This window comes from Anabrus simplex, chromosome 6, assembly GCF_040414725.1.
Source record: "Anabrus simplex isolate iqAnaSimp1 chromosome 6, ASM4041472v1, whole genome shotgun sequence".
In the NCBI taxonomy this organism is placed as follows: domain Eukaryota; kingdom Metazoa; phylum Arthropoda; class Insecta; order Orthoptera; family Tettigoniidae; genus Anabrus; species Anabrus simplex.
Window position 1 is genome coordinate 10,826,924 of NC_090270.1, and position 26,988 is coordinate 10,853,911.

At 40.5% G+C, this 26,988-nt stretch overlaps 1 protein-coding gene across 1 annotated transcript in view; it reads left to right on the forward strand.

The window, feature by feature from the left end:
- Positions 1-26,988, forward strand: part of LOC136875401 (uncharacterized) — a 169,074-nt gene that overhangs the window by 68,605 nt on the left and 73,481 nt on the right. The window contains exon 2 of the mRNA XM_067148951.2: positions 24,121-24,326. Within this exon, the coding sequence (XP_067005052.2) occupies positions 24,121-24,326 (206 nt within the window). The remainder of the gene's footprint in view (positions 1-24,120; positions 24,327-26,988) is intronic.

Below are 26,988 nucleotides of genomic sequence, written 5' to 3' on the forward strand. Positions count from 1 at the left end.
TAATAAATCACATTGGGAGTGGCGACCCCATCGTACTAATAGCCTATATTTGCTTCATTCATTCCATCCCTGACCCGGTCAATGACTGGAAAACAGGTTGTAGGTTTTCATTTTCAATATTAATTTAAATAACACTAATTTCTTGCCAGAGAATGCAAGACATTCTGCCCAGGAATTTTAGATGAACCACATGTACAACTCCCTTATTACTCAAAAAAAAAAAATTAAAAAAAATAGAGGCAATCACCATACCATAAAGCAGAAAAAAGCATTCAAAATAGATGTGTCAAGTGTTAGTAACAGCATACTAGAGTCTGGTATGTAAACACAGAATGGCAGGCTGTATGGTCTGTATGGTCAAACAAGTACACTTTCCAACATTCAGAGCTAACACAACCTGCTTCTTATCGTTGTGTGGGTGAATTGTTCATGTGGCCGTCAGTCCCCTTTTTACTTTTTATTCCTTTTTGAGGGTAAGCTGTAGACCGAGTCAAAATTCTTGATGTGCGTGCTGCTCAGAGATGGGCCTCTTATATGTGTGACTACGCCCGAAAGCCTAACGGTATTGCCAAAACTCATGTCGGGAGGGAGCGTCATGTATCCACCTTATATAGATGTTGATTCCTGTAAGGAACCTGAAATATTTGTCCCGAATAAGAAAATTTATAATACCAATATAAATGGTCCGTTATTGGACATTATAAGTTTTCCAACTAACTCATTCCTCAGATCAAAAATTAGATGTATGGCTTTTCAGGCGTTTGCTCTATTAACCAGCATTTCATCTTAGGTCTGACACTAGACTCTTCAGAGTGGGATGTGTCAGACCCTACCCACTGATGCTGGGGTGTGTGCAGGTGAACTTATCAGAAGCCTATTTAAGAGGCACAGTCTGATACTGCATACGGGAGATAAAACTCCACAATGGAATTTATGCCCGCCTAGCAATTCCGAATGGAAATTCTAAGTTCCCATGGAGTGAATTAGATATTTTTCCACCAATAGAGCATATCAAAAATTTGATCAAAAATTAGATGTATGGTTTTTCAGGCGTTTGCGCTAACCAGCGTTTCGTCTTAGGTCTAACACTGGACTCTTCAGAGTGGGATGTGTCAGACCCTACCCACTGACGCTGGGGTGTGTGCAGGTGAACTTTTCAGAAGCCTATTTAAGAGGCACAGTCTGATACTGCATACGGGAGATAAATATCTAATTCCTTCCATGGGAATTTAGAATTTCCTAACTCATTCCTGGTGCTGAGTTCAGGTTCCTTATGGGAATCAACATCTGTATCATCTGATGGCCAAGCTGGCATAAATTTTTGGTAATGAGACAAAGTCTCTCATAGTGCATTGGCACTGCTGGTGGCTCCAAGTAGCCTATGCAGAGGCCTACACGTTACGCACTAATCATGCATCTTGGTGGGTGTGCTAGGTACCAACTGATGAGCCTAATTTAGCGGGTGATGGGAGGAAGAGAGTACTCATTGCCTTAGTCAGTTCATGTTAGGCATTGTCTAACAACGGACCCCAGGCAGTACTTGCTACAACCAGGTGAGTATTGCCTTGGTTGCTTGGTTCGGCTACAGAGGCCCCTGATCGGAGTGGGTGGCATTCAGGGAGGATGATTTCGGGCATGGCTTCGAAACGTCTTCAGCCTGCCCAAGGTGGTCCCCCACCAAAATCTTTAACTTTTGATTCCTTGAGGGTTTCAACCCCCTGGGAACATGCGCAGCGTCAAGGAATGGGATCCAGCTTCCCTAGGTTTCTGGTTGCTACCAGAACTGATGGGAATGACTTCAAGCTGGTCAGGTCTATTTTGTTTAGTAGGCACATAGAAGGTGTTTATGGCGAACTGGAAGATATGGAAAAAAAATGTGCAACAGTAGTTTGTTGCTAAAGACGCGCATTGATGTGCGAGCTGATCGGTTGCACAAAACCTTGAATCTGGTTCATGGAGTTACCTTCCACCGTGATCTCATCTTGAACACTGATGATGAATTGATGGAACACACGAAGCACCGTGGCTTGACACGCGTCCGGCGCATTACGCGCAAAATCAACGGTGAAGACATTCCCACGGTTGCATTCATTATCTCCTTCAGTTTGTCAGTATTACCAGAAAAAGTCAAGGCAATAACCTATCGCTGTTATGTGAGGCCGTACATCCCAGCTCCCATGCGTTGGTGTCAATGCCAGAGGTTCGGGCATATGGTATCTTGTTCCTTGAATCCGTGGCAGAGGATTGCACAACTCCTTACTGCCCTGGTCTTCATTCACCCCAAGATCGGAACTGTCCAGTATATCTCAGTGAGATGGATGGTCTTTCCTACCAGGAAGTTCAATTCTATGAATGCGCCCGCCAAGATGCTAGAGAGCACAGAGACTTCCAGGTTTGTCAGTTACATCATCTACACCTGCCAAAGGTGGCTGTTGCTCCTGTGATTAAAGCCGCAAAGAGTGAAAAGCTCGAAGGGGGAACCATCCCACCTTCAACCACAAAGAAGTCTTTGCCAGCTTAGGAGTCCCATTACAAACCATTATTCTCGTCATTATTCCGTATTGAAAAATACCTAATCACAAAGTTTATACAAGGAGTCATTTTGTATTGAATAGGTGGTATTAAAATTACTCCTTGTATTAAGTTTGTGATTAGGAGTCCCAGCCGGCAAAGAGTCAACAGCGAAAACGAAGGCCAAGTTTTCCACCGCCAAGAGGTCGGCGAAAGCCTTGTGCACACCGGCGGAGGCGGCATTGTCGACCAGGGCTGGGAAAATATCTCCCAACCCGTCTAAACGACGAAAAAAGGCGGAGAAGATGAGCGCCCTTACCAGGTGCTGCCGTATTTCTCCTGCAGAGGGGAAATCATGCCTTTCATCTGGAGGGTATTAATCAGCGCCAGCAGTTACGCCTGCTCCTAAACCTGCGCGCTCCCCTTGTAGGAGGAAGTCTCGCCCCCAAAATACGTCAAAGTTCTGGGTGTCAGTCCCCTCGTCCATTGATGTCGAGCTTTCATCTACATCTATGGATGTTGATGTTAGTCCTTACATTTTAAAGCATCTCGCTGCTTATGACCTAACCCTCTACCCTTTTAGTCCACACTATGTCACTGTTACAGTGGAATTGTAATGGTTATGACAGGCATCTTGCTGAGCTGTGCCAGCTAGTTGGTGAGTTTTCGGTGAGTATAGTCTGCATTCAGGAAACTAAAATCTCAGACCAGATCATCATACGGTCTTGAGAAATTTTCAACTATACTTGACAGAACGGCATTATGCTAACCGGGCTTCCAGTGGCTTTGGCATTTTTGTTCGTTCTGATACTTACAATGAAGAGGTTCCACTCAGAACCCTGCTGGAGGCTATAGCAGTTCGCGTTTCACTGCCTGTCGTAGCAACAGTGTGTAATGTTTCTTTTCCACCAGGCCAGCCTCTTAATATAAATAATGTAACTGATCTTATAGATCAGCTTCCACCTCCATTCCTCTTATTGGGCGATTTTAATGGGACTCTGAAACGCCTTGCTCCAGTGGAAGGGAGTTGGAAACATTAGTGAGTGAGTTGTGTGACAGGTTCTGTAGAGAAAGAAAAGAGAAAAATGTGTTGCATTTGGACATGTAACTGTGGCTAAATTGTAAAGGGTTATCATTATTGTTAGGTGATATTCTGGAACATTGTGAAAATGTTGTGACTTGGACTTTCGGAACAGTGGGTCTCTGCCCTTGTCGATTCTAGAAGCATGTTCATAGTTTCGTAAGATGGAAAGTTCTCGATAAATATTTTGTTTGGAGAAATAACAGGGGTTTTGATTGGTGGATCTGGGTGGCGAGTGGTAAGCTTCTGTGGCCTTATTGGTTATCTGGTGATCGGACCGGGGCCAGCCTCGGCCTCCTTAAATTTTTTTTGCTAGGGGCTTTACATCGCACCGACACAGATAGGTCTTATGGCGACGATGGGATGGGAAAGGCCTAGGAGTTAGAAGGAAGTGGCCATGGCCTTAATTAAGGTACAGCCCCAGCATTTGCCTGGTGTGAAAATGGGAAACCACGGAAAACCATCTTCAGGGCTGCCGATAGTGGGATTCGAACCTACTATTTCCCGGATGCAAGCTCACAGCCGCGCGCCTCTACGCGCACGGCCAACTTGCCCGGTGCCTCCTTAAAAGAGCGAGGCAAGATTTTATAGTCATTTTGGTTCTCGTCAGTCTAGCGAGCGGACACACTTCGGCGATCCTCCCACCTGGGTTGGCCTGCCTTGGGGTAACCGCTGTTGATTTCATTTCCATCTTGATTTAAATTCAATATTTCCTTTTCTTTTCACATAGGAGTTTACCCCTACCGCCTTGACTTGCCATGCCTTAGCTATTCAGCTGGGCCCCACTGTTTGATTTTGGAGGCAATTCCAACTTCTTTGCTTTGGTAACTGTGTGCTTGATCGATAAATTTCATTTCCCTCGGGATTGCCTCCCGTAACTTTGTGTCACTTGATGTATGCTACTTGTTCCTCTACCGCACGCCAGAAGTGTTTTTGGTTGTGCGTAAGTTCAGGTAGCTGTTGTATCAAGTTTTAGTATTTCTCAATTCCCTCTTGTTTCTATTATGTATTATTTTAATATTATGTGGTTTCTATTACCTTTAATCATTGTATTCTGAAGTTTGCATTCGGTAAGGTATCTTTTAGTTAGCCTCTTTGACTTAGGGTAAATTGCTCCTGAACTTGTATGTTTTGGCCTATGCCAATTTGAATTTTGAAGTGATGAATTTTCTTTGTAATGTTTATTTTGGAAAAAATATTAACAGATCTAGGGATTACCGTTGATTTTTCTTAAAATCTGCAACCCACATATCCCCATGGCATTGGTAGGGTTCCCACACCTGCTTCACATTCGATGTTTAATTGTTTATTTTTGATGGCGTCTATCTGGTGTTTTGGTTTATCTTAAAGGTGTCCAAATTCCATAAGTTTTTTTTACTTTATTATTATTATTATTATTATTATTATTATTATTATTATTATTATTATTATTATTATTATTTACGATTGGAAGCCGGTTACATATTGGTAGCAGAGCGTGGTTGCGGACGAAAGAAAAGTGAACGGTGATCGTCGTAACTAACGTAAAAAAGCTTAATTTCTAAAATGGTAAATCGCCTTGAAATTTTTTTTCTGCCTGTCAGGAAAGCTCGTGCTGTTCCTAACCCTTTCCATTTGAGAAAGGTAGAGTTAATCTACGAACTCCAAATTCGTTAACTGAAATTCACAGGACATGTCAGAGATGACACGAACCTGTTGAAACAATCCCTTAATTTGCCGGTAACTATCCCCAAGTTAAATACGGACGAATTTTGCGAGTCTTTGGCAGTGGTTAGAGATAAATTGTCAGAATTTATTTTTACTATTTGCTTTACGTCACACCGACACAGATAGGTCTTATGGTGACGATGGGATAGGAAGGGGCTAGGAGTTGGAAGGAAGCGGCTGTGGCCTTAATTAAGGTACGGCCCCGGCATTTGCCTGGTGTGAAAATGGGAAGCCACGGAAAACCATCTTCAGGGCTGCCGAGAGTGGGGCTCGAACCTCCTATCTTCCAATTACTGGATATTGGCCGCACTTAAGCGACTGCAGCTATCGAGCTCGGTAATAGTAATTCTAGATGACTAACCACCAGTTCTGATGGTAAACCTAATTGTCCTAATATTGGGCCTTTAGGTAATTCAAAACCAGATGTGGGTAGAGTCTCTTCCACCAATAATTCTTGTCAATACTGTGGTTCGAATAGGCATTTCTCTAGACAGTGCCCACGTAACTCTTCAGGGTTTGGACGTCCAGATAATAGTAATTTTTTATTTTTTTTGCTAATTGCTTTACGTCGCACTGACACAGATAGGTCTTATGGCGACGATGGGACAGGGAAGGGCTAGGAGTGGGAAGGAAGCGGCCGTGGCCTTAATTAAGGTACAGCCCCAGCATTTGCCTCGTGTGAAAATGGGAAACCACGGAAAATCATGGAAAACCATTTTCAGGGCTGCCGACAGTAGGGTTTGAACCTACTATCTCCCGAATACTGAATACTGGCCGCACTTAAGCGACTGCAGCTATCAAGCTCGGTAATAGTAATTCTAGATGACTAACCGCCAGTTCTGGTGGTAAACCTCAAAGTGCAGCTTCATGTTTTGTCTGTCATAGCTGTATGTTAAATGATGATTTACCTACTTCTGAGGCTGCTAATAGGTTCCAGTCTGAACCTAGTGTCAATTTCCTACAATCTTGTGGCATTTCTGCTATCCATCCTTGTAAGTTACCTTACATATGCTTAGAGATAAATAATGAACCTGTCTGTGCATTGGCAGACTCAAGAAGTAGCATCACATTGATGAGCGAGAACTGGTATAACTCAATGAAAACTGTTTGCAAGTTACCTCCATTAAACTGTGTGTCTTTAACCTGCCATACTGCTAATTCTAACTCTTTGAATATTGTAGGATCTCTAGATGTCAAAATCAGAACCCACGATTTCACGTGGAAAACGCCAGTACTAGTGGCGGAAGATTTATCTTGTCCTTTCAATTTGGGTGCAAATTTTATTGCCAAAACGGGCATGAATCTAGACCTGCAGTTTAATAATTTCCGTTTTAAATTTTCCACAAAAACGTTTGAACTGTGCAATCGCTCCCCTATTCTTGCTTGTCATGTTAATGCTATTCCTGAAGATACGGATGAACCGAAGGCTTTTGATTTTGATCATTTGCCTGATGATCAGGCCAACCAACTTAGGAATCTCTGTCCTAAGTTCCCTGATGTCTTTACCGACAAGTTAGGTGTAACTAATGTTTTGGAGTACAACATTGAAGTCACTAATACCGTACCTGTGCGCTCTCCTCCGTATGGCGGACGCCTCACAAAATGAAAGCCCTTAAGGCTATTATTCATCAAATGCTTGATGACGGTGTATTACGTCCTTCTATGTCGGCTTATTCTTCTCCCATATTACTTGTCCCTAAACCACAGGGGGTTATCGTCCTGTTGTTGACTATCGGATGTTGAACTGGAAAGTGGTCCTTCAATCTGTCCCCTCCCTGATTTGCACTCTTGTTTTCTTGTTTTGCTAAAGCCAAAATGTTTACCACCTTTGATTTGAATCGGGGGCCGAAGGGGTAGTATGTGCTCCTGTGGGTTCACTTCTTGCTGGTGGAAGTGTACTAATAAAGCACAGGAAATGCCATTTATTCCTACCAAGTCCGATACATGCATATCCACACCGTGGCCCCTGGGCAACGGGTACACTGCGTGTACATGGCTGAGTCATATAAGGAAAAAAAGCGAGTTCCTGATGCTTCAGAATGGGGACCCACCAGTTAAGGGAGACAACCCTGAAAGAAAACATCGGCCATCCAGGATTGCTGGGGGTTGGCGTTGGGCTGATATGAAATCTGAAGATATAGCCGGCCTGACCTTTTTACGACAGAATGATAAAGAAGATATTTAATGCAGTGCCAGAAGAAATCAGGAAAGTTGGCAGACCAAAGTTAAGGTGGGGAGAGAGGATGTAAAGATAATTGGAACCAAGAATTGGAGGAGCTCTGCACTTAACAGGAAAGATTGGGGAAATCTTCTTCAGAAGGCCAAGGCCCACAAAGGGCTGTTGTGCCCGTGACGACGACGATGATGATGATGATTTGAATCAGACATATTATCAGATACCTCTCGCTGAGGAATCCAAGCACCTCACTGCTTTTGCAACTGATTGGAACCTGTATGAATTTGAACGTGTCCCGTTCGCATTAAGTACAGGTGTGGCTGTCCTTACTCGGTTACTAGATAATGTTCTGTCAGACATTAAATTCAAGTTTGTGTACAGTTACCTCGATGATTTGGTAATTTTCAGTGAAACCTTTGAAGAACACCTTGTTCATCTCAAAGAAGTCCTTGAAAGACTGCGTAAAGCAGGTCTACCCCTTAAGGCTAGCAAGGTTACTTCTGCACAACCCCACATGTCCTTCTTATGGCATGTTGTATCGGGGAAGGTTGTCACTATTGATCAGTCTCATACTGCCGCCATCAAAAATTTTCCCACGCCTAAAGATTTCAAAGCTGTAGCCAGATTTATTGGCGTGGTTAATTTCTTCCGTAAATTCATCCTCAGTTTTGCTGAACAGGCAGCTCTTTTAAATGCCTTGAGAAGAAAGGATGCTAAGTTTGTGTGGTGTGATGCCCAACGAGAAGTCTTTTGCGACTTGAAATCCGCTTTATGTAACGCTCCTGTACTGGCTATGCCAGACTTTTCTAAACGTTTCATCCGTCAAACTGATATCTCTTCGACATGCATATCTGGTGTTCTCCTTCAGGAATTTGAAGAGGGGCATCGACCCATTTCTTATGCTTCTCGTGCCCTGAATCCTGCTGAAAGAGACTATTCCATTTGTGAATTGGAAGCCGTAACTGTTAAGAATGTACCGTGAACATCACCCTTTGATCTTGAAACTGATAATGAGGCATTGAGTTGGGTACTGGCCAAGCGAAGAAGGGCCGGTCGCCTTGTGCGTTGGGCAGTACGCAGCATTCCAATTTGAAGGTTGTCACATTCATGGAACTGAAAACGTTGTGGCTGATAGCCTCAGTAGAATGTTCTACCCCTGGCAGTTCTGATCCTCTATTAGAATCTGCAGATCCCTCTCCTGAACAAGTTTCGGCCTTTGTGAATGTAGTTCTCACTAACTCTCCTTTCCTTTTCAAATATATCAGTAAAAATCAGGAAGATGATGCTGAATTAAAAGCTATTATTGACAGGATTAGGTCTGGTGAACATGTTAAACTCTATGTTCTTAAGGATGGTGTTCTGTGTTGTCCTGCTTGCGGTCGCAGAGACCCCAAAAATGTTGTCCGAGCTAACGTAGTTCCGGCTCTCTTCAAGTATGTTCATGAATCTCCAGTGGGGGTCATCTTGGTGTTTTAAAAACGAGAGAGAAAATTCGTAAACACATCATTTGGAAATCCATGGACGGTGAAATCCGTAACCTTGTCAAATCTTGTAAAACTTGCAACATCAGCAAACCCACCCCTAATACTCACCTAGGTCTGTTGTCACCTGAGCAAGCTTCTCACCCTATGGAGAGATTGTTCATTGATTACAATGATCCTTTCCCGAGGTCACAGACTGGCCATTGTTTCATAGGTGTGTGTGTTGACGCATTCTGGCTGTTCCCGACTCGTATGGCTAATATTAACACTACCATCTGTTGCTTGAAACAGGTCTTTGCTTCATTTGGACCCTGTCAGTTTTTGGTGAGTGAAAATGCAAGGGCTTTTACCTTTGTGCAGTTCTGTAATTTCTGTTTTGATCTATCCATCTCTGATGTAACCACTACCCTATATTATCCGAGGCCAAATTATGCTGAAAGAGTGAATTGTTATCTTCGATCTGCTCTCATTGCTGACCACTCTAAGTGGGATTCATCACTAAATCCGTTGTCATTTGCCTTCAACACAGCCATTCATGAGAGTCATAAGCAAACTCCTTCTTCATTAATGCTAGCCTTTACCTCTGTGACATGAAAATGGGAACTAATATTTATTTGGTATTATGGAATTACAGCTTGGAAACATCTACGAGAATTAATTTATATTTCTGCTTGTGTATCGAGGCATTATCGCTCATTGTTTGAAACTGTCATCTAGTTGTGGAATTTTACATGCACACTTAATTCAAACTATTTCTCTTATTGTTACGTATTTGCTGAATTAATCTGATTCGTGCGAGTTTGATCGATGGCGGTGCGCCATGCGCAGTGTGCGACTTTGATTGCTGGGAGCAGCTGTGAACTTCCGGCATGCTCAGGGAGAGCGAGCGAGTCTGGCTGTTGTGTTGGAGCGTTCAACATGGCTGGTCTTAGCCACGTTCGTAAAAAGACATGTTGGTGCAGTGGGAGAGTGCTAGTAATGGCGAATTTCTCGCCAGGATAAATGTGAAGATGTCAGGGCTTCGCCCTTTATCTTTTGAATATGTATCAGTGTGCTCCTATCCGTATGTATGGTACTAGTGTAAGAAGAAAACCTTGAGTGTGTATTGACTGCTAAGCAATAAGGCAAGTATTGGTATTGGATAACTTTATTCAAGTAAGTACTGGAAAAGTCTGCATTATGCAAATGATCTCGTACTGCCAAGGAGCACATACTTCGAAACTTCGGTTCGTTAATTAAAACTGTAAACATCTGGAAGCAAATTCATTGTATCGGTTATGCAGTAAATTCGTGAAAGTATGTAACTAAATTATGTGGGAATTTGGAATCGCTAGTTACATGTAATTAATCTCATAATAGAACCGTATTGAGGACAATATATTAAAATTATAAAATCCTTTTAATAACAACTACCTACTCAATACATTATATTACTCATTGAATTATAAAATAATCATGAGGTGTCTTAAATAAAGGAACATGTTTCGACATAGCGAACATCATCAGCCTTAATTTACAAAGATTAGGTCAGGGCCCTGAACTGAATGATAAAAATTGTTAAAAGAGTGACAAAGCCATAATAAAAAGTAAAATGATAACATTAGACATGAGGTAGTCTATAAAGTTAAAACAAACATGAGGTTGTTAAAGTAAAAAGATATAGATATAGTGGATCTTAAAATATATGTCAATGCGTGAAGCGTGGATTAATTATTGACTATGGAGTTCTTAAATTGAGCAAAACAAAAGTTGAAATAGAGTTTATTGAATAGTACGAGTCAAACTGAGTCAATTAAAAGGCGCATGGCAACGAACTAAGGTTAAAATGACGTGAACTTTAGTAGTTAGGAATTCTGTAGGAGAGCCAACACAATGCCAGAAGGAAATACCAGTTGAACTAGTCCGTATTTACACGCTAGCAGTAGAATTAATCTTATACAACGTAGGACACCAATGTGGACTCGTTAAGTAACTATAACTTGAAAGTAGGGAGAGTTCCAGCAAACCAGAGATGAATGGAGTAGATTATGGCACAGTTGTAAATACCATCGTTCAAAGTATTCCTCTACATACTTGCTATTAATCTGTACATATTGTTATAATTTCATGTCTAATGTTATCATTTTACTTTTTATTATGGCTTTGTCACTCTTTTAACAATTTTTATCATTCAGTTCAGGGCCCTGACCTAATCTTTGTAAATTAAGGCTGATGATGTTCGCTATGTCGAACGAAACATGTTCCTTTATTTAAGACACCTCATGATTATTGAGTAGGTGGTTGTTATTAAAAGTATTTTATAATTTTAATAAATCGCTAGTTATGCGTCTATGAGGTTGTATTTTGTGCAAGTTGTTTAATCTTACTGTGTTGTGGTTCATACCTTGTTTGCCTACCCATTCTTGAGATGTTTATTATTATTATCGTCGAGATTATTATTTTTATTATTATTTTTCTGTTATTTCCTTTCGGTGTAGATTTTCCTCCCTAATATTTTTCTACGTCGTTTGTAATTAACTTCTATCTGTTGCTATTGCCTTCGTGGCAGATTATTTGTATGTGACCGTTATTTTCATTGTTCGGCCTTTAATTAATGACACCTCATGTACATATCCTAGCGTAATCCAAAGCCCTCTTTATTCTACATTACCTAAGCTGTAGGCGAACTGTTTAACAAAAGAAAATGTAATTTCCAACTATCACCTCTTGCGTAAATAATATATATTTTTTTTAAATAACGTCAAGTCTGTGAAAAGTTGAAATTTGCTGGTCGATATTTAACTTATTTATGCCATTTTCTTAATGTTTACTTGTCACATACTACCCATTGTTTGAGTTCCTTGCCTTTGTGGATTATTACATAATTGTCATCCCTTTCTTATCTTATCTGATGACACGTTATTAATTTTGGTGGCTTTAATGATTATAATGAGATGGTTTGGCGTCGGTAAATGTCACTCCTGGGGTGTGCTTCGAGTTCTATTATTATGTGGGAAAGTATTATGTATCTTTTCCATTGATATATTTTATTTGGTTGGGATAGTTATCCACCTTTGTTTTATTATAATTTAATCTGGTTTCCTTCAATTATGTAGATTTTAATTCGTGGTTGGAGCCACTGATTTATTGTTGTACGCGTGTTATTGTGTGTACCTTTGCATGTGTCCTTTTATTCGTTAGTAGTGTAGCAAATTTCAATTTTAAACAGTATTTATATCGCGGGCCCGCATACTGATTATACTCTAACTATTTTATATTTATTTCCATGAAATAATTTCCTAGAGTTATCGTTCCAAGGTTTCTGGTTGCAACCAATTTTTAAAACAAAAAATGTCAATCTTTCTGTACATTAAGGTAATGTAATTGACTATTTTATTTAATGGTATTAGTTATGAGTTTTCCAACTTTAATTTTGGTGGAAGCCTATGTTAATGTCAGCTTCATTTCATCTTAATTTAAATTTCAGTTTAAAATACTGTTTCTCCCTTTTATTTTAATTGCGTTTTAATTTTTTTAAGAAAAAGGAATATATATATATATATTTAATTGTTCCTATATTATACCGATTTTCAAATTTTATTTACTAAGTAAACATTCCTTATTTTAAATTTAATCTTGTGTGTTATTTAGTAGTTAGTAATATTGACCTGGCAACCTGTCAACCGTTAGAGTAAGGTCCTGGCCTTTCTTCATTCATGCTTTTACCCTCCACGCTTCATATTTTGTGCTACTGCCCTTACGGTAAGTATTGTGTTTGTTTTCATTTTGATGTTTGTGCTTTTTCATTTGTCGTTTTGTGTACTGTTTGGTAAGGTTGCAACCTCAAATCTGTGGTCCATTAACGATCTTCTCCCTGACGACGCCAGTCCAGAAAAGATCCGTGCACGTTAAAATTTGGAAGTTTATTTCGCTAAGGCCCAGCGTAATTACAATCACGGGCAGAGAGCGCACAATATGTCTGTGGGTGACCAGTATCCGCATAGCCCTGGACATCCTTTCTTATAGTCGTCACATAGCTGCCAACTTTAGGCGGGAGACTCCTCATTTTTTCCCGCCTCCCGATTTTAGCTTATTTTTTTCGTGAACTTCAAACATTTGTTTCGAAATGCCGCCATTTTACGCAAGTCGTTCGCTCATTGGATTAGTTATCAACGTTTATTAATCACGCGCGAATGTTTATTGAAACCTGTATATCAATTGTTATCTCTCGTTCTCGCGTGCTATGTTCGTGTTCTAGAGACTAGTCACCAGATTTGGAGTATTTTTTAGTAATTTACTGACAGATTGTCAAAGATAGCGACTAGTGACTTTTCTAGAGATTTTACGAGCCATTTGGAGACAATTCTGGCAAATTTTAATTTATTACTTGATAAAAATATAATTGCGCTTCACATAATCGTGCAGGCGCGTGATGCAATATATTAATCTATGAATTTGCTAAGTAATGGCATCTAATGATGATTGGACCAAGCTATTTATGATTCTGAAGATGATAGGGATCAGATACCGAGAACGAAGAATTATCTACAACCTGTATAAAAATCAGTCTGCAGTGATAAGAATCGAGGGCTTTGAAAAAGAAGCAGCAATCCAGAAAGGAGTGAGGCAAGGCTGCAGTTTGTCCCCTCTCCTTTTCAATGTTTACATAGAACAGGCAGTAAAGGAAATCAAAGAGAAATTTGGAAAGGGAATCACAGTCCAAGGAGAGGAAATCAAAACCTTGAGATTTGCCGATGATATTGTTATTTTATCTGAGACTGCAGAAGATCTCGAGAAGTTGCTGAATGGTATGGATGAAGTCTTGGGTAAGGAGTACAAGATGAAAATAAGTAAGTCCAAACCAAAAGTAATGTAGTGCAGCCGAATGAAGGCAGGTGATGCAGGAAATATTAGATTAGGAAACGAAGTCTTAAAGGAAGTAGATGAATATTGTTACTTGAGTAGTAAAATAACCAACGATGGCAGAAGTAAGGAGGACATAAAATGCAGACTAGCACAAGCAAGGAAGAGCTTTCTTAAGAAAAGAAATTTGCTCACTGCAAACATTGATATCGGAATTAGAAAGATGTTTTTGAAGACTTTTGTGTGGAGCGTGGCATTGTATGGAAGTGAAACATGGACGATAACTAGCTCAGAAAGAAAGAGAATAGAAGCTTTTGAAATGTGGTGTTATAGAAGAATGCTGAAGGTGAGATGGATAGATCGAATCACGAATGAAGAGATACTGAATCGAATTGGTGAGAGGGGATCGATTTGGCTAAATTTGACGAGAAGAAGAGATAGAATGATAGGACACATCTTAAGACACCCAGGACTTGTTCAGTTGGTTTTTGAAGGAAGTGTAGGTGGCAAGAACGGTAGGGGTAGACCAAGGTATGAATATGACAAACAGATTAGAGCAGATGTAGGATGCAATAGTTACGTAGAAATGAAAAGGTTAGCACAGGATAGGGTGGCATGGAGAGCTGCATCAAACCAGTCTATGGACTGATGACTCAAACACAACACATGGCATCTAAGTGCATGAGTTCATACTGTTATCGGAAGACTTGTCAGAGACGAATCATCTCTCTCACATACTTCCTGTGAGGGTATAGAGCCTTGTAGCCTTGTATACCAACAGTCGTCTTTTGAGAGAGCTCCTATATTGTGCAAGATATGTAGAGTAAGCAGTTTTTACCAATTGTATCTCCTGATTCACCCCCCCCCCCCCCCCCCCCGATTTTTCCTGATTTTCATATCTAAATCTCCTGAGTTTTGGCAGGTATGTCGTCACATTGCCCAACCCAGTGTTTATTTTATGCCGTCTATCTGCTAGTTTGGTTTATCTTAAAGATGTCCAAATTCCGTGTTATTTAAGTTTTACTTTTTATTGTTATTTACCTTGTGTCGTGTAACTGGAACCCGGTTACAAGTTGGATTTATGTATTTTGAATACAGGTGAACCAACTTGTGTCAGTGAACGTTATGCCACATACTCTCGCGTAGACGTTAGTCTGTGCAGCCGAACGATGATCTCTGTGAAAGTGACCATTTTCCCATTGTTCTTACTTTGTTGAAACAGGCTCCTACTCGATGGATTCTTAAACATGGTGATTGGTCAAAGTTCACATCACTAGCTGTCTTTAGGACTTGACATGACGATACACAAGTTATTCTTGCTGCTGCTGAGGAGTCCATTGCATCGTTCCTTGGTGAAACGAAGAAATTGCAGCAGCTGTAAAAGAACACCTTCGCGCTATCGTAGGCAGCCTACTCTGCGCTAAGGCATGAGTTTTTATTCAAAAGAGTAAGAAAGCTTCATGTGAGAGATGTGTGTTGTCTATGACGTCACATACACCGTCATTTCAAGTGTGAACTAAACTCCGATGTTATAAGGATCATTTTCAGTACCGGGAATTTCCATTCCAGGAACCTCTCTCAATTGCTAATCATCCACCCTGTCATTTTGCGGATGTGTCTGGCTCTGGCGATTACCATAGTGATTTCCTCACTCCGAAGCGAGAGGCAGAACGTCGTCACCTCAGTTTTGCCACTCAAGCTTCAGAGATAACATGCTCTTTACGGAGTGGGGAGTCCGCAGCGCCTTGGCGCTTTGCAAGGACACTTTCCCTGGACCAGTAAATGCCCATAACCAGATGCTGAAACACCTTAGTGAGGATAGTCTGTTATATCTCCTTCGTGTGTTTAACTGAATCTGGATGGAGGGTGGGTGAGTTTTCGTCTCAGTGGCAAGACGGCAATAGTAATTCCTGTCCTCAAGCCTGACAAAAATGCCAAGTATGCAGGAAGCATACCTGCCAACTCTCCCGATTTAGGCGGGAGACTCCCGATTTTCAACAGTTTTTCCCGCCTTCTGATTATTCTATTATTTCTCCCGATTTTAGCTAATTTTTTTGGTGAACTTCATTTGTTTTCAAATACCGCCATTTCAGCTTTTTTACGCCAGTGGCCGGAAGTCCTTCGCTCATTGGCCGCTTTCAAACGAAATATCGACGTTTATTCATGCGAGAAATGTGCGCGAATGTGCGATGCTTATTGAAACCTATATATCGCAATGTGTATATCGATTGTCAATCTCCCGTTCTCACTTGCTATGTTCGTGTTCGTCTAGTCATTGCATTCTCTTTGGTCGATTCTAGAGAGTAGTCTCTAGATATTGAGTCTTTCTTAGTAAATTAGTGACAGATTTTGAATGATAACGACTCAATATAAATAAAATAAAGAGTTTTGTCCGTACATTGCCCAGAATTCAAAAATAATGGTATTTACGTACCGGTCGTGACCATACTAACAAGGGGAAATGCATGTTTTAATTTTCCGTAATGTCTGTCTGTCTGTATGTATGTATGTATGTATGCATGTATGTACGCACGGTCATCACGAGAAAACGGGTGAAGAGAATTTAATGAAAATCGGTATATATCGTCCGAGAATAAGTCGCTACAATCTAGGCCATAAATAACTTTATTCACGCTGAGTGAAATGGTAGGTTAGGGGAAGGCCTAAAATTTCACTCTCAAATATTTGTTATTATTGGGCCTATCGATAAATACTACATAACTAAAGTTATATATATTATTAAATTTCCTATCATTTACGTCTTATACATTTTTACCGTACTGGCTATGATAGAGAGATATTCATGAATTTGAATTTTTTTTTTGCTAAGTCCATATCAGAGCCGAGGTACGTGAAAATGGGTGAACAGAATTTTATGTAAAGTCAGGGAATAAGGAGCTGCAGTCTGTGCTATAAAGAATTTTATTCACTCTGTTCGAAATGGTAGCTTAGGGGAAGGTACCAAAAATTTAATTTTTAATTACTTACTGGTCATATTGAAAAGTGCTACATAACAAAAGTTATAGAGAATACAATTTCCAATTATTTCTGTCTTATTCAGTTTTACCGTACCGACTGTAATGATATTGGTGGTGTTGGTAATTAAATTGTGAAGATGATTATAAAAATGAGAAAAAAGCCATGAAGGAACAATTGCTTAAGTAACACAAGAGGTTGTCATGAAAGAAAGGAGGACTCACTTGACATTAGATGCTCTAATATCACAGATTCGGAAGAAAACTAAATGTGAAGGCCTCCAATATAGAAAGCTCATAAAATTGATCAACAATAACATTACATTGACCATTGTTTGTTGTGATGTGCTTTTGTATTCTGCTGCCATTTATCTCTGATAGATGGGATTACTGCTGCGTATCGAGTATAACAGCCTGCCTGAATACTGGTGGGAAGAAGGCGGGGAGTGGAGAGTTAGATGTCTCTCTTGTTTAGCATGCCATTCTTCTGGTTCATAAATTTTCTGATGCTGCTGGTACGTAACACACTGGATCATCATAGTATTCCAGCTGTTCGATCCCTACTCTGAGGCAGTGATTGGAATGAAATGAAGTGGCGTATGGCTTTTAGTGCCGGGAGTGTCCGAGGACATGTTCGGCTCGCCAGATGCAGGTCTTTTGATTTGACGCCCGTAGGCGATCTGTGCGTCATGATGAGGATGAAATGATGATGAAGACAACACATACACCCAGCCCCCGGGCCAGCGAAAGTAACCAATTAAGGTTAAAATTCCCGACCCTGCTGGGAATCGAACCCGAGACCCCTGTGGCCAAAGGCCAGCACGCTAACCATTTAGCCATGGAGCCGGACAGTGATTGGAATGAGCAGTGTGCATACTTAAATGGAATAATTACAGGAGTATTCGCGGCTGTCTGCAGCCTGGTCATTCTAGCTCTGAAACTTTGAACTGTTAGATCAACACTGTAGTACTTTTCGCTAAAAGTGAGAAAATGTGCTGTTTTCATTTTATCGAATATTTCATATGACAGCATTGCTTTTAATCGAGACATTCATACTGGCATCATTGTAATGACCTATGTTGACTTCAGTTGGGAAAACTATAAGGACAGTCTTTCTGAGAATTCTGTAGATCAGCTAGTTATTTGATCCAAATAGCATTGCGCTTCGCATTATCACGCGGCCACTTTCATCTATCTTACCCGACCTCCCTTGGACAACATTTGTTAGTGTGAATTCACTTGTACACAGCTCAGGTATTAGTGCGAATTTTCTTGTACACAGCTCAGGAATCAGCGTGTATTCCCTTGCACATAGCTCAGGAATCAGTGTGTATTCCCTTGCACATAGCTCAGGTATTAGTGTGAATTCACTTGTACACAGCTCAGGTATTGGTGTGAATTCATTTGTACTCAGCTCAGGTATTAGTGTAATTCACTTCTACACAGTTCAGGTATTGGAGCGAACTTTCTTGCACACAGCTCAGGTATTGGTGTGAATTCATTTGTACTCAGCTCAGGTATTAGTGTAATTCACTTCTACACAGTTCAGGTATTGGAGCGAACTTTCTTGCACACAGCTCAGGTATTGGTGTGAATTCACTTGTACACAGCTCAGGTATTAGAGCAAACTTTCTTGTACACAGCTCAGGTATTGGTGTGAATTCACTTGTACACAGCTCAGGAATCAGTGTGTATTCCCTTGCACACAGCTCAGGTATTAGTGTGAATTCACTTGTACACAGCTCAGGTGTTAGTGTGAATTCTCTTGCACACAGCTCAGGTGTTAGTTGTACACAGCTCAGGTGTTAGTGTGAATTCTCTTGTACACAGCTCAGGTGTTAGTGTGAATTCTCTTGTACACAGCTCAGGTGTTAGTGTGAATTCTCTTGTACACAGCTCAGGTGTTAGTTGTACACAGCTCAGGTGTTAGTTGTACACAGCTCAGGTGTTAGTGTGAATTGTCTTGTACACAGCTCAGGTGTTAGTTGTACACAGCTCAGGTGTTAGTGTGAATTCTCTTGTACACAGCTCAGGTGTTAGTGTAATTCACTTGTACACAGTTCAGGTGTTAGTTGTACACAGCTCAGGTGTTAGTTGTACACAGCTCAGGTGTTAGTGTGAATTCTCTTGAACACAGCTCAGGTGTTAGTGTGAATTCTCTTGAACACAGCTCAGGTGTTAGTGTGAATTCTCTTGAACACAGCTCAGGTGTTAGTGTAATTCACTTGTACACAGCTCAGGTGTTAGTGTAATTGTCTTGTACACAGCTCAGGTGTTAGTGTAATTCACTTGTACACAGTTCAGGTGTTAGTTGTACACAGCTCAGGTGTTAGTTGTACACAGCTCAGGTGTTAGTGTGAATTCTCTTGTACACAGCTCAGGTGTTAGTTGTACACAGCTCAGGTGTTAGTGTGAATTCTCTTGTACACAGCTCAGGTGTTAGTGTAATTCACTTGTACACAGCTCAGGTGTTAGTTGTACACAGCTCAGGTGTTAGTGTGAATTCTCTTGTACACAGCTCAGGTGTTAGTGTGAATTCTCTTGTACACAGCTCAGGTGTTAGTGTAATTCTCTTGAACACAGCTCAGGTGTTAGTGTAATTGTCTTGTACACAGCTCAGGTGTTAGTTGTACACAGCTCAGGTGTTAGTGTAATTGTCTTGTACACAGCTCAGGTGTTAGTGTAATTCTCTTGAACACAGCTCAGGTGTTAGTGTGAATTCTCTTGTACACAGCTCAGGTGTTAGTGTAATTCTCTTGAACACAGCTCAGGTGTTAGTGTAATTCTCTTGAACACAGCTCAGGTGTTAGTGTAATTGTCTTGTACACAGCTCAGGTGTTAGTTGTACACAGCTAGGGTGTTAGTGTGAATTCTCTTGTACACAGCTCAGGTGTTAGTGTAATTGTCTTGTACACAGCTCAGGTGTTAGTTGTACACAGCTCAGGTGTTAGTGTGAATTCTCTTGTACACAGCTCAGGTGTTAGTGTAATTCACTTGTACACAGCTCAGGTGTTAGTGTAATTCACTTGTACACAGCTCAGGTGTTAGTTGTACACAGCTCAGGTGTTAGTGTGAATTCTCTTGTACACAGCTCAGGTGTTAGTTGTACACAGCTCAGGTGTTAGTGTAATTGTCTTGTACACAGCTCAGGTGTTAGTTGTACACAGCTCAGGTGTTAGTGTAATTGTCTTGTACACAGCTCAGGTGTTAGTGTAATTCTCTTGAACACAGCTCAGGTGTTAGTGTAATTGTCTTGTACACAGCTCAGGTGTTAGTTGTACACAGCTCAGGTGTTAGTGTAATTCTCTTGAACACAGCTCAGGTGTTAGTGTAATTGTCTTGTACACAGCTCAGGTGTTAGTTGTACACAGCTCAGGTGTTAGTGTAATTCACTTGTACACAGCTCAGGTGTTAGTTGTACACAGCTCAGGTGTTAGTGTGAATTCTCTTGTACACAGCTCAGGTGTTAGTGTAATTCTCTTGAACACAGCTCAGGTGTTAGTGTGAATTGTCTTGAACACAGCTCAGGTGTTAGTGTGAATTCTCTTGAACACAGCTCAGGTGTTAGTGTAATTGTCTTGTACACAGCTCAGGTGTTAGTTGTACACAGCTCAGGTGTTAGTTGTACACAGCTCAGGTGTTAGTGTAATTCTCTTGTACACAGCTCAGGTGTTAGTGTAATTCACTTGTACACAGCTCAGGTGTTAGTTGTACACAGCTCAGGTGTTAGTGTGAATTCACTTGTACACAGCTCAGGTGTTAGTTGTACACAGCTCAGGTGTTAGTGTAATTCACTTGTACACAGCTCAGGTGTTAGTTGTACACAGCTCAGGTGTTAGTGTGAATTCACTTGTACACAGCTCAGGTGTTAGTGTAATTCTCTTGAACACAGCTCAGGTGTTAGTGTAATTGTCTTGTACACAGCTCAGGTGTTAGTGTAATTCTCTTGAACACAGCTCAGGTGTTAGTGTAATTGTCTTGTACACAGCTCAGGTGTTAGTGTAATTCTCTTGAACACAGCTCAGGTGTTAGTGTAATTGTCTTGAACACAGCTCAGGTGTTAGTGTAATTCTCTTGTACACAGCTCAGGTGTTAGTGTAATTCACTTGTACACAGCTCAGGTGTTAGTTGTACACAGCTCAGGTGTTAGTGTGAATTCACTTGTACACAGCTCAGGTGTTAGTGTGAATTCTCTTGAACACAGCTCAGGTGTTAGTGTAATTCTCTTGAACACAGCTCAGGTGTTAGTGTAATTGTCTTGTACACAGCTCAGGTGTTAGTTGTACACAGCTCAGGTGTTAGTGTGAATTCTCTTGTACACAGCTCAGGTGTTAGTGTGAATTCTCTTGTACACAGCTCAGGTGTTAGTGTGAATTCTCTTGAACACAGCTCAGGTGTTAGTGTGAATTGTCTTGTACACAGCTCAGGTGTTAGTTGTACACAGCTCAGGTGTTAGTGTGAATTCTCTTGTACACAGCTCAGGTGTTAGTGTGAATTCTCTTGTACACAGCTCAGGTGTTAGTGTGAATTCTCTTGAACACAGCTCAGGTGTTAGTGTGAATTCTCTTGAACACAGCTCAGGTGTTAGTGTGAAATGTCTTGAACACAGCTCAGGTGTTAGTGTGAATTCTCTTGAACACAGCTCAGGTGTTAGCGTGAATTGTCTTGTACACAGCTCAGGTGTTAGTGTGAATTCTCTTGAACACAGCTCAGGTGTTAGTGTGAATTGTCTTGAACACAGCTCAGGTGTTAGTGTAATTCTCTTGTACACAGCTCAGGTGTTAGTGTAATTCACTTGTACACAGCTCAGGTGTTAGTGTAATTCTCTTGAACACAGCTCAGGTGTTAGTGTGAATTGTCTTGAACACAGCTTAGGTGTTAGTGTAATTCACTTGTACACAGCTCAGGTGTTAGTGTAATTCTCTTGAACACAGCTCAGGTGTTAGTGTGAATTGTCTTGAACACAGCTCAGGTGTTAGTGTAATTCTCTTGTACACAGCTCAGGTGTTAGTGTGAATTCTCTTGAACACAGCTCAGGTGTTAGTGTGAATTCTCTTGAACACAGCTCAGGTGTTAGTGTGAATTCTCTTGTACACAGCTCAGGTGTTAGTGTAATTCACTTGTACACAGCTCAGGTGTTAGTGTAATTCTCTTGTACACAGCTCAGGTGTTAGTGTGAATTCTCTTGAACACAGCTCAGGTGTTAGTGTGAATTCTCTTGTACACAGCTCAGGTGTTAGTGTAATTCACTTGTACACAGCTCAGGTGTTAGTGTAATTCTCTTGAACACAGCTCAGGTGTTAGTGTAATTCTCTTGAACACAGCTCAGGTGTTAGTGTGAATTGTCTTGAACACAGCTCAGGTGTTAGTGTAATTCACTTGTACACAGCTCAGGTGTTAGTGTAATTCACTTATTCGCAGCACAGTATATTGAACAGGATTTGGATATACTCAAATTAGCCAGAAAGGAATCTTTACTCAACATCATCGAAAACTGTTTTATCCACCTCGAACAATCTTAATGACATTTCAGAAAAATCCAACTTCCAATATGACATAATCATTCCCATTTACAATAAAGAAGATTGCACCTCATAGTTCAAGTATAGCTTTCCGCCACTTCCCCGTCATGTCTCTCCTCCCCTCGTTCCTTGTTTGCATCTTGGGTATGAACGCCTACTTTGGTGACAAGATATGAAGGGATAAGTCTCAGTTTTCATTTCAGACATACTATGCTGAAACATGATCTATATTTACAAATAAACAATGCACCATAGAATTATTTGGATGTAAGATCGCCTGCACTACAAAGTCCCTTTGTCAACAGCCATGTATACATTCAGTGAGGGCCGCATTTGACGCTGACTACAAGATCAAGATACTCATCAGCCTAGTCTGCCAAGATGTATTTTATCGCCGGATGCCAACACAACAGCTCATGGGCCCAATTAAACAATTTTTACTGTATATGTGCATGGGTTTTTATCAAAGAGTGTTTAGGTTTTAGATTGTCTAAGAACTGTTATGTTACTTGCTGTAGACAGAACAAGGGAAAGTTAGAATTAATAATTCTGTTAGTGTAATGCCCGGTTTCCGGAATGCGAAATATCAAACCTATAGCGATATCGAATGGTTAACTTGCATTTTGGCGTTGCATGAACATAAGATACATCTTACAGTTCGATATATCGCTTGCTAACTTAGGGGGCCCTGAACAGGTGATATCTATTTGTTAGCTTGGTGAGCAAGTGTGCAGTACTTCAGTATCAGCTGCTAACATTGTGTTTGTTAAAATTTTCTATGGCTTTCTCATCTTCTTCCGACGAAGAAATTGTAGAAATGGTCAACGTTCTAGAACGACGACAATTATATCATCGTCGGCCTAATGTTGTAATGAAGAACATGGTAGTGAAAATGAATTCTAAGACAGACTGAGGCTAAACAGATATTTTGTCATAGGTTTGCTAGAGGTTACAGGCCTACTGGCATTGGCAGTTTTTAATTAACGATATTACATTACAAGGAACTAACAGGTTACATAATTATGTTAATTATCCGATATACGGTATGCTGTGATCAAACAATGTTCATATTTTGTAATAACAGGGAAGAGATCCGGTATACTTACAAGGCTCAGTGCAAACTGGATCGCGCGTGACATGTCCTACTAGTGTGCATATTTCACTAGAAATCCTCAAACAATGTCCTTAAACACTATGAAACCGACACCCACGTCTACAAGAACTAGTAGAATACCAATTTCTCGCTGCATGGCAAAGAGGGGATAATAGGAGTTGCACATAAAGGTCAAATGCGATACATTACTTTTGCGCATGCACCTGACAGTCTAGGGAACACACCTGATGCACAAAAACAAAGTAGTACGAGAGGTGGCATCTAGTGTGTATTTATGAAATTTTATCAACGAGCTAATAGTTGACAATTCGATAAGTTAAGCTGCTATTCCGCTGTGCAACGCAGCGAAGATTTATCGAGTCAACAGCTGTAACAAAGCAATAGCTATCGGAAAGATATCTCACCATTCCAGAAACCGGGCATAAGACTGAGTAATCACATAATTCTGTAAATTTGTAAGATGAACAATGGGTTTTAATGTGTTTCTTTAAGCTTACACATACATTGTCAATTTTAGCTGTATGACTGAAGATGATCCTGAAAGGGTCGAAACCGGTCCCACGATGTTAAATATAAATTACGTCCTATCTATTGAACAGGTGGACCTTCCTTCAGTTCTTATAATTGTGGATAATTCGGAGATTTTATGTCCTAGAAATATTAGCCTCAACCATGATTGACTTGTGTATAACTGAAGTATTTTCCTTGCAGAGAATTTCGAGATGTGTTGTTTTGTATCCTTGACGACCTGTCTCTCTTCGTGTGTTGGTCATCTACATCAGTTACTTCAGTGGGTAACACAGTGTACCAGGGAAATGTCAAGAAATACTTGTTGGACTGGAAACTGGACAAGACATTGGTCAGCAAGGACTTCATGTTCACTGCCTGCACTCTTAAACACCTCAGCTGTATTGGCGGTACGTGATTGCTATTAGTAATAAGTATTTAGTGTTGACAGGATTGAGATTAACTTTAAATGAGTTATTGAAGTGGAGGAACAGGAGCAGATTGAAGTCTCATTCATAAGTGCACTTGAACATGTATTTCAAAATAGACGTATGGCCTCAGCTACCGTGTGCTGTCTGCTCGTCAATTTCGACGTTCTGTTTTACTCTAGGCAGACCGAGAAAACCGAAACTCTCTTGGGCGTCTATGGCTGAGATTTTGTGAATTTTGTCGGGTAAACACCAAGTGTGTCACCAGAGAACTTTTACATGGCAACATCATACGACATGGAGTGTCGAATGGACTTTTTTGCGCTCTTCAAAAATGTGACTACCTGTGCCGGGTTTGAAGTGCTTACAGTGTATTTTAAAGTTGTTTCTAGTTATTATGTTTACTTGATTTGACTCGGTGGCTGATGATGGCACATGTGACTGATTCACATTAATAAATGTTTGTGTATTGAATAGGAGGACCCCTATTAATTAATTTCAGTTATTGTAATCCCACTTCAAAATGGATCATGAAATTTCTAAATATCAATAATAATATTATGCCGAAAAATCAGATGGCAAACCATACATCTTACACACTAAATGGAATAGCCTCTTAAGGCATTCTGAGGTTATCTCATCAATTCTGGGTGCCTTCCTCTCTCAAAGCTCTGTCGAATTCTGACCTGAAAATTGGGTCAGCAACAACAGCCTCTTCTTGCTCCATCTATGTGCTTATCTTCATACAACTGTTGGATATGCTCGTGCCATCTTTGTGCCCAGCCCTAGAAGTGGTTTCCCGTCTGAGCTCTTAATATTCATACACCTAGTTTTCCTTTCTCCAAAGGTTTCCTTGATTTTCCTTTCATAGGACCATCGTTGCAATTCTTCTTCAGTCATTCTTCCTTAGCTGTTGTGCACTTCATTGTCTAATCGCGTGTATTCTTATACTTTCATTGTTCATCAGTCATTCTTCCTCTCTTGTCCTTGTCCTTGTAACAATCCCTCCTTCAACTTGTCTAGATCCCATTTCCTTGCTTTCTTCAGTTTCTTCAACTTCAGGTGGCATTTCATGACCAACAAGTAGTGGTCTGCTCCGGGGAAACTCTTGCAATTCAACATCTGGTTCTGAATCTCTGCCTAATACTCATAATAAGGAAGTCTGTTTGATACTTTCATATGTTTGCAGGTCTCGTCTTCATGTACAGCTGTCGATTGTGGTGTTTGTTTGAACCAGGTATCAACCAGCTGACTTCCACACTCATTCCTTTGTCCCAATCCGAATTCTCGTACTGTATTACCTTGTCTTCCTTGGCCTACCACTGCATTCCAGTCTCCTATCACAATTGCACTTCATCATCCGCTAGAATGAGATTTTCTCTGTAGTGCCCCTTTGTATGTAATTTTTAGAAACTTCAACATTTGAAGAAGAATTAAGTATATTATTTTTTAAACTATTTTAACACCGCAATTTAAAATTGAAGTGTATAAAATTAGCTATTAAACATTGAATTGTACTTGTCTTGATATCTTGATGAAATCTTTCACTCTGTTTTTCATGCGTTGTACCAAGATTTTTAGGTAAGTAGTCAATGTGGTTGCGTAGAAAGTGAACTTTCACACTCATATTACAGCCTACAGATTTGAAGTTAATATTTGTTCAACAATTTCCTTGTAATTCTTCAATTTCCTGTTACCTAGGAAGTTTTCTGTCAAGCTTTTAAATGAACGCTATGCACATTTTTCTGTTTAATTCGTTGACAACTGGATCCCTCTCTGGTCCTTCAAACGCACCAGCTTCCCATTTTTCAGAAATTTCAGTTTTAGATATGGATTTACATTGGTTTTGCTTCAAAACCCCAGGAGTGCGGGCATATATCTGAGTTCTTCATTTCCCATGTCAGTCACGAACTGCTGCCATTTTTGCCAGCTACACTTCCCTCAAAAACAAGATCATTCTATCTCATTTTCCTCTCACCTTTTGTAACACCACATTTCTCTTTTTTTCTGAGCTCTACTCTTCAAAATCTTTGTCATATTTAAGCTTCTCTAACATGAATTTTAAGTTGTTATAGGTTTGTTTCATTTTCTTTTTTTTTTTTTTTTTGCTAGTTGTTTTACGTCGCACCGACAAAGATAGGTCTTACGGCGACGATGGGACAGGAAAGGGCTAGGAGTGGGAAGGAAGCGGCCGTGGCCTTAATTAAGTTACAGCCCCAGCATTTGCCTGGTGTGAAAATGGGAAACCACGGAAAACCATTTTCAGGGCTGCCGACAGTGGGGTTCGAACCTAATATCTCCCGAATACTGTGTTTCATTTTCAAACGCCTTCGACCGGTCAATCACGATACAGTCCATTTGACCACCAGTGGTACAGAGGGAAGTACCGTCTTAAGAGCTATCTAGAAAAAAATCTCCAATCAGAGGGACTACGAGTGTGTTGTCTCCCTTTTTGGAAGGAAAGGCCCTCTGTGTCTATACCATGAAAATGCAGTCCCAGGGAATAGTCTCGAGCCTAACAGTTCTGCAGACCAAGTCATCGAGTTCATTTTCAGTGAACTGTTGTGTTCATTGGGATGTTCTCCTTTCAAAGGGAGGACAGATTCCAATGAATCTATATACATTTATTCAGAGGGAATAAATA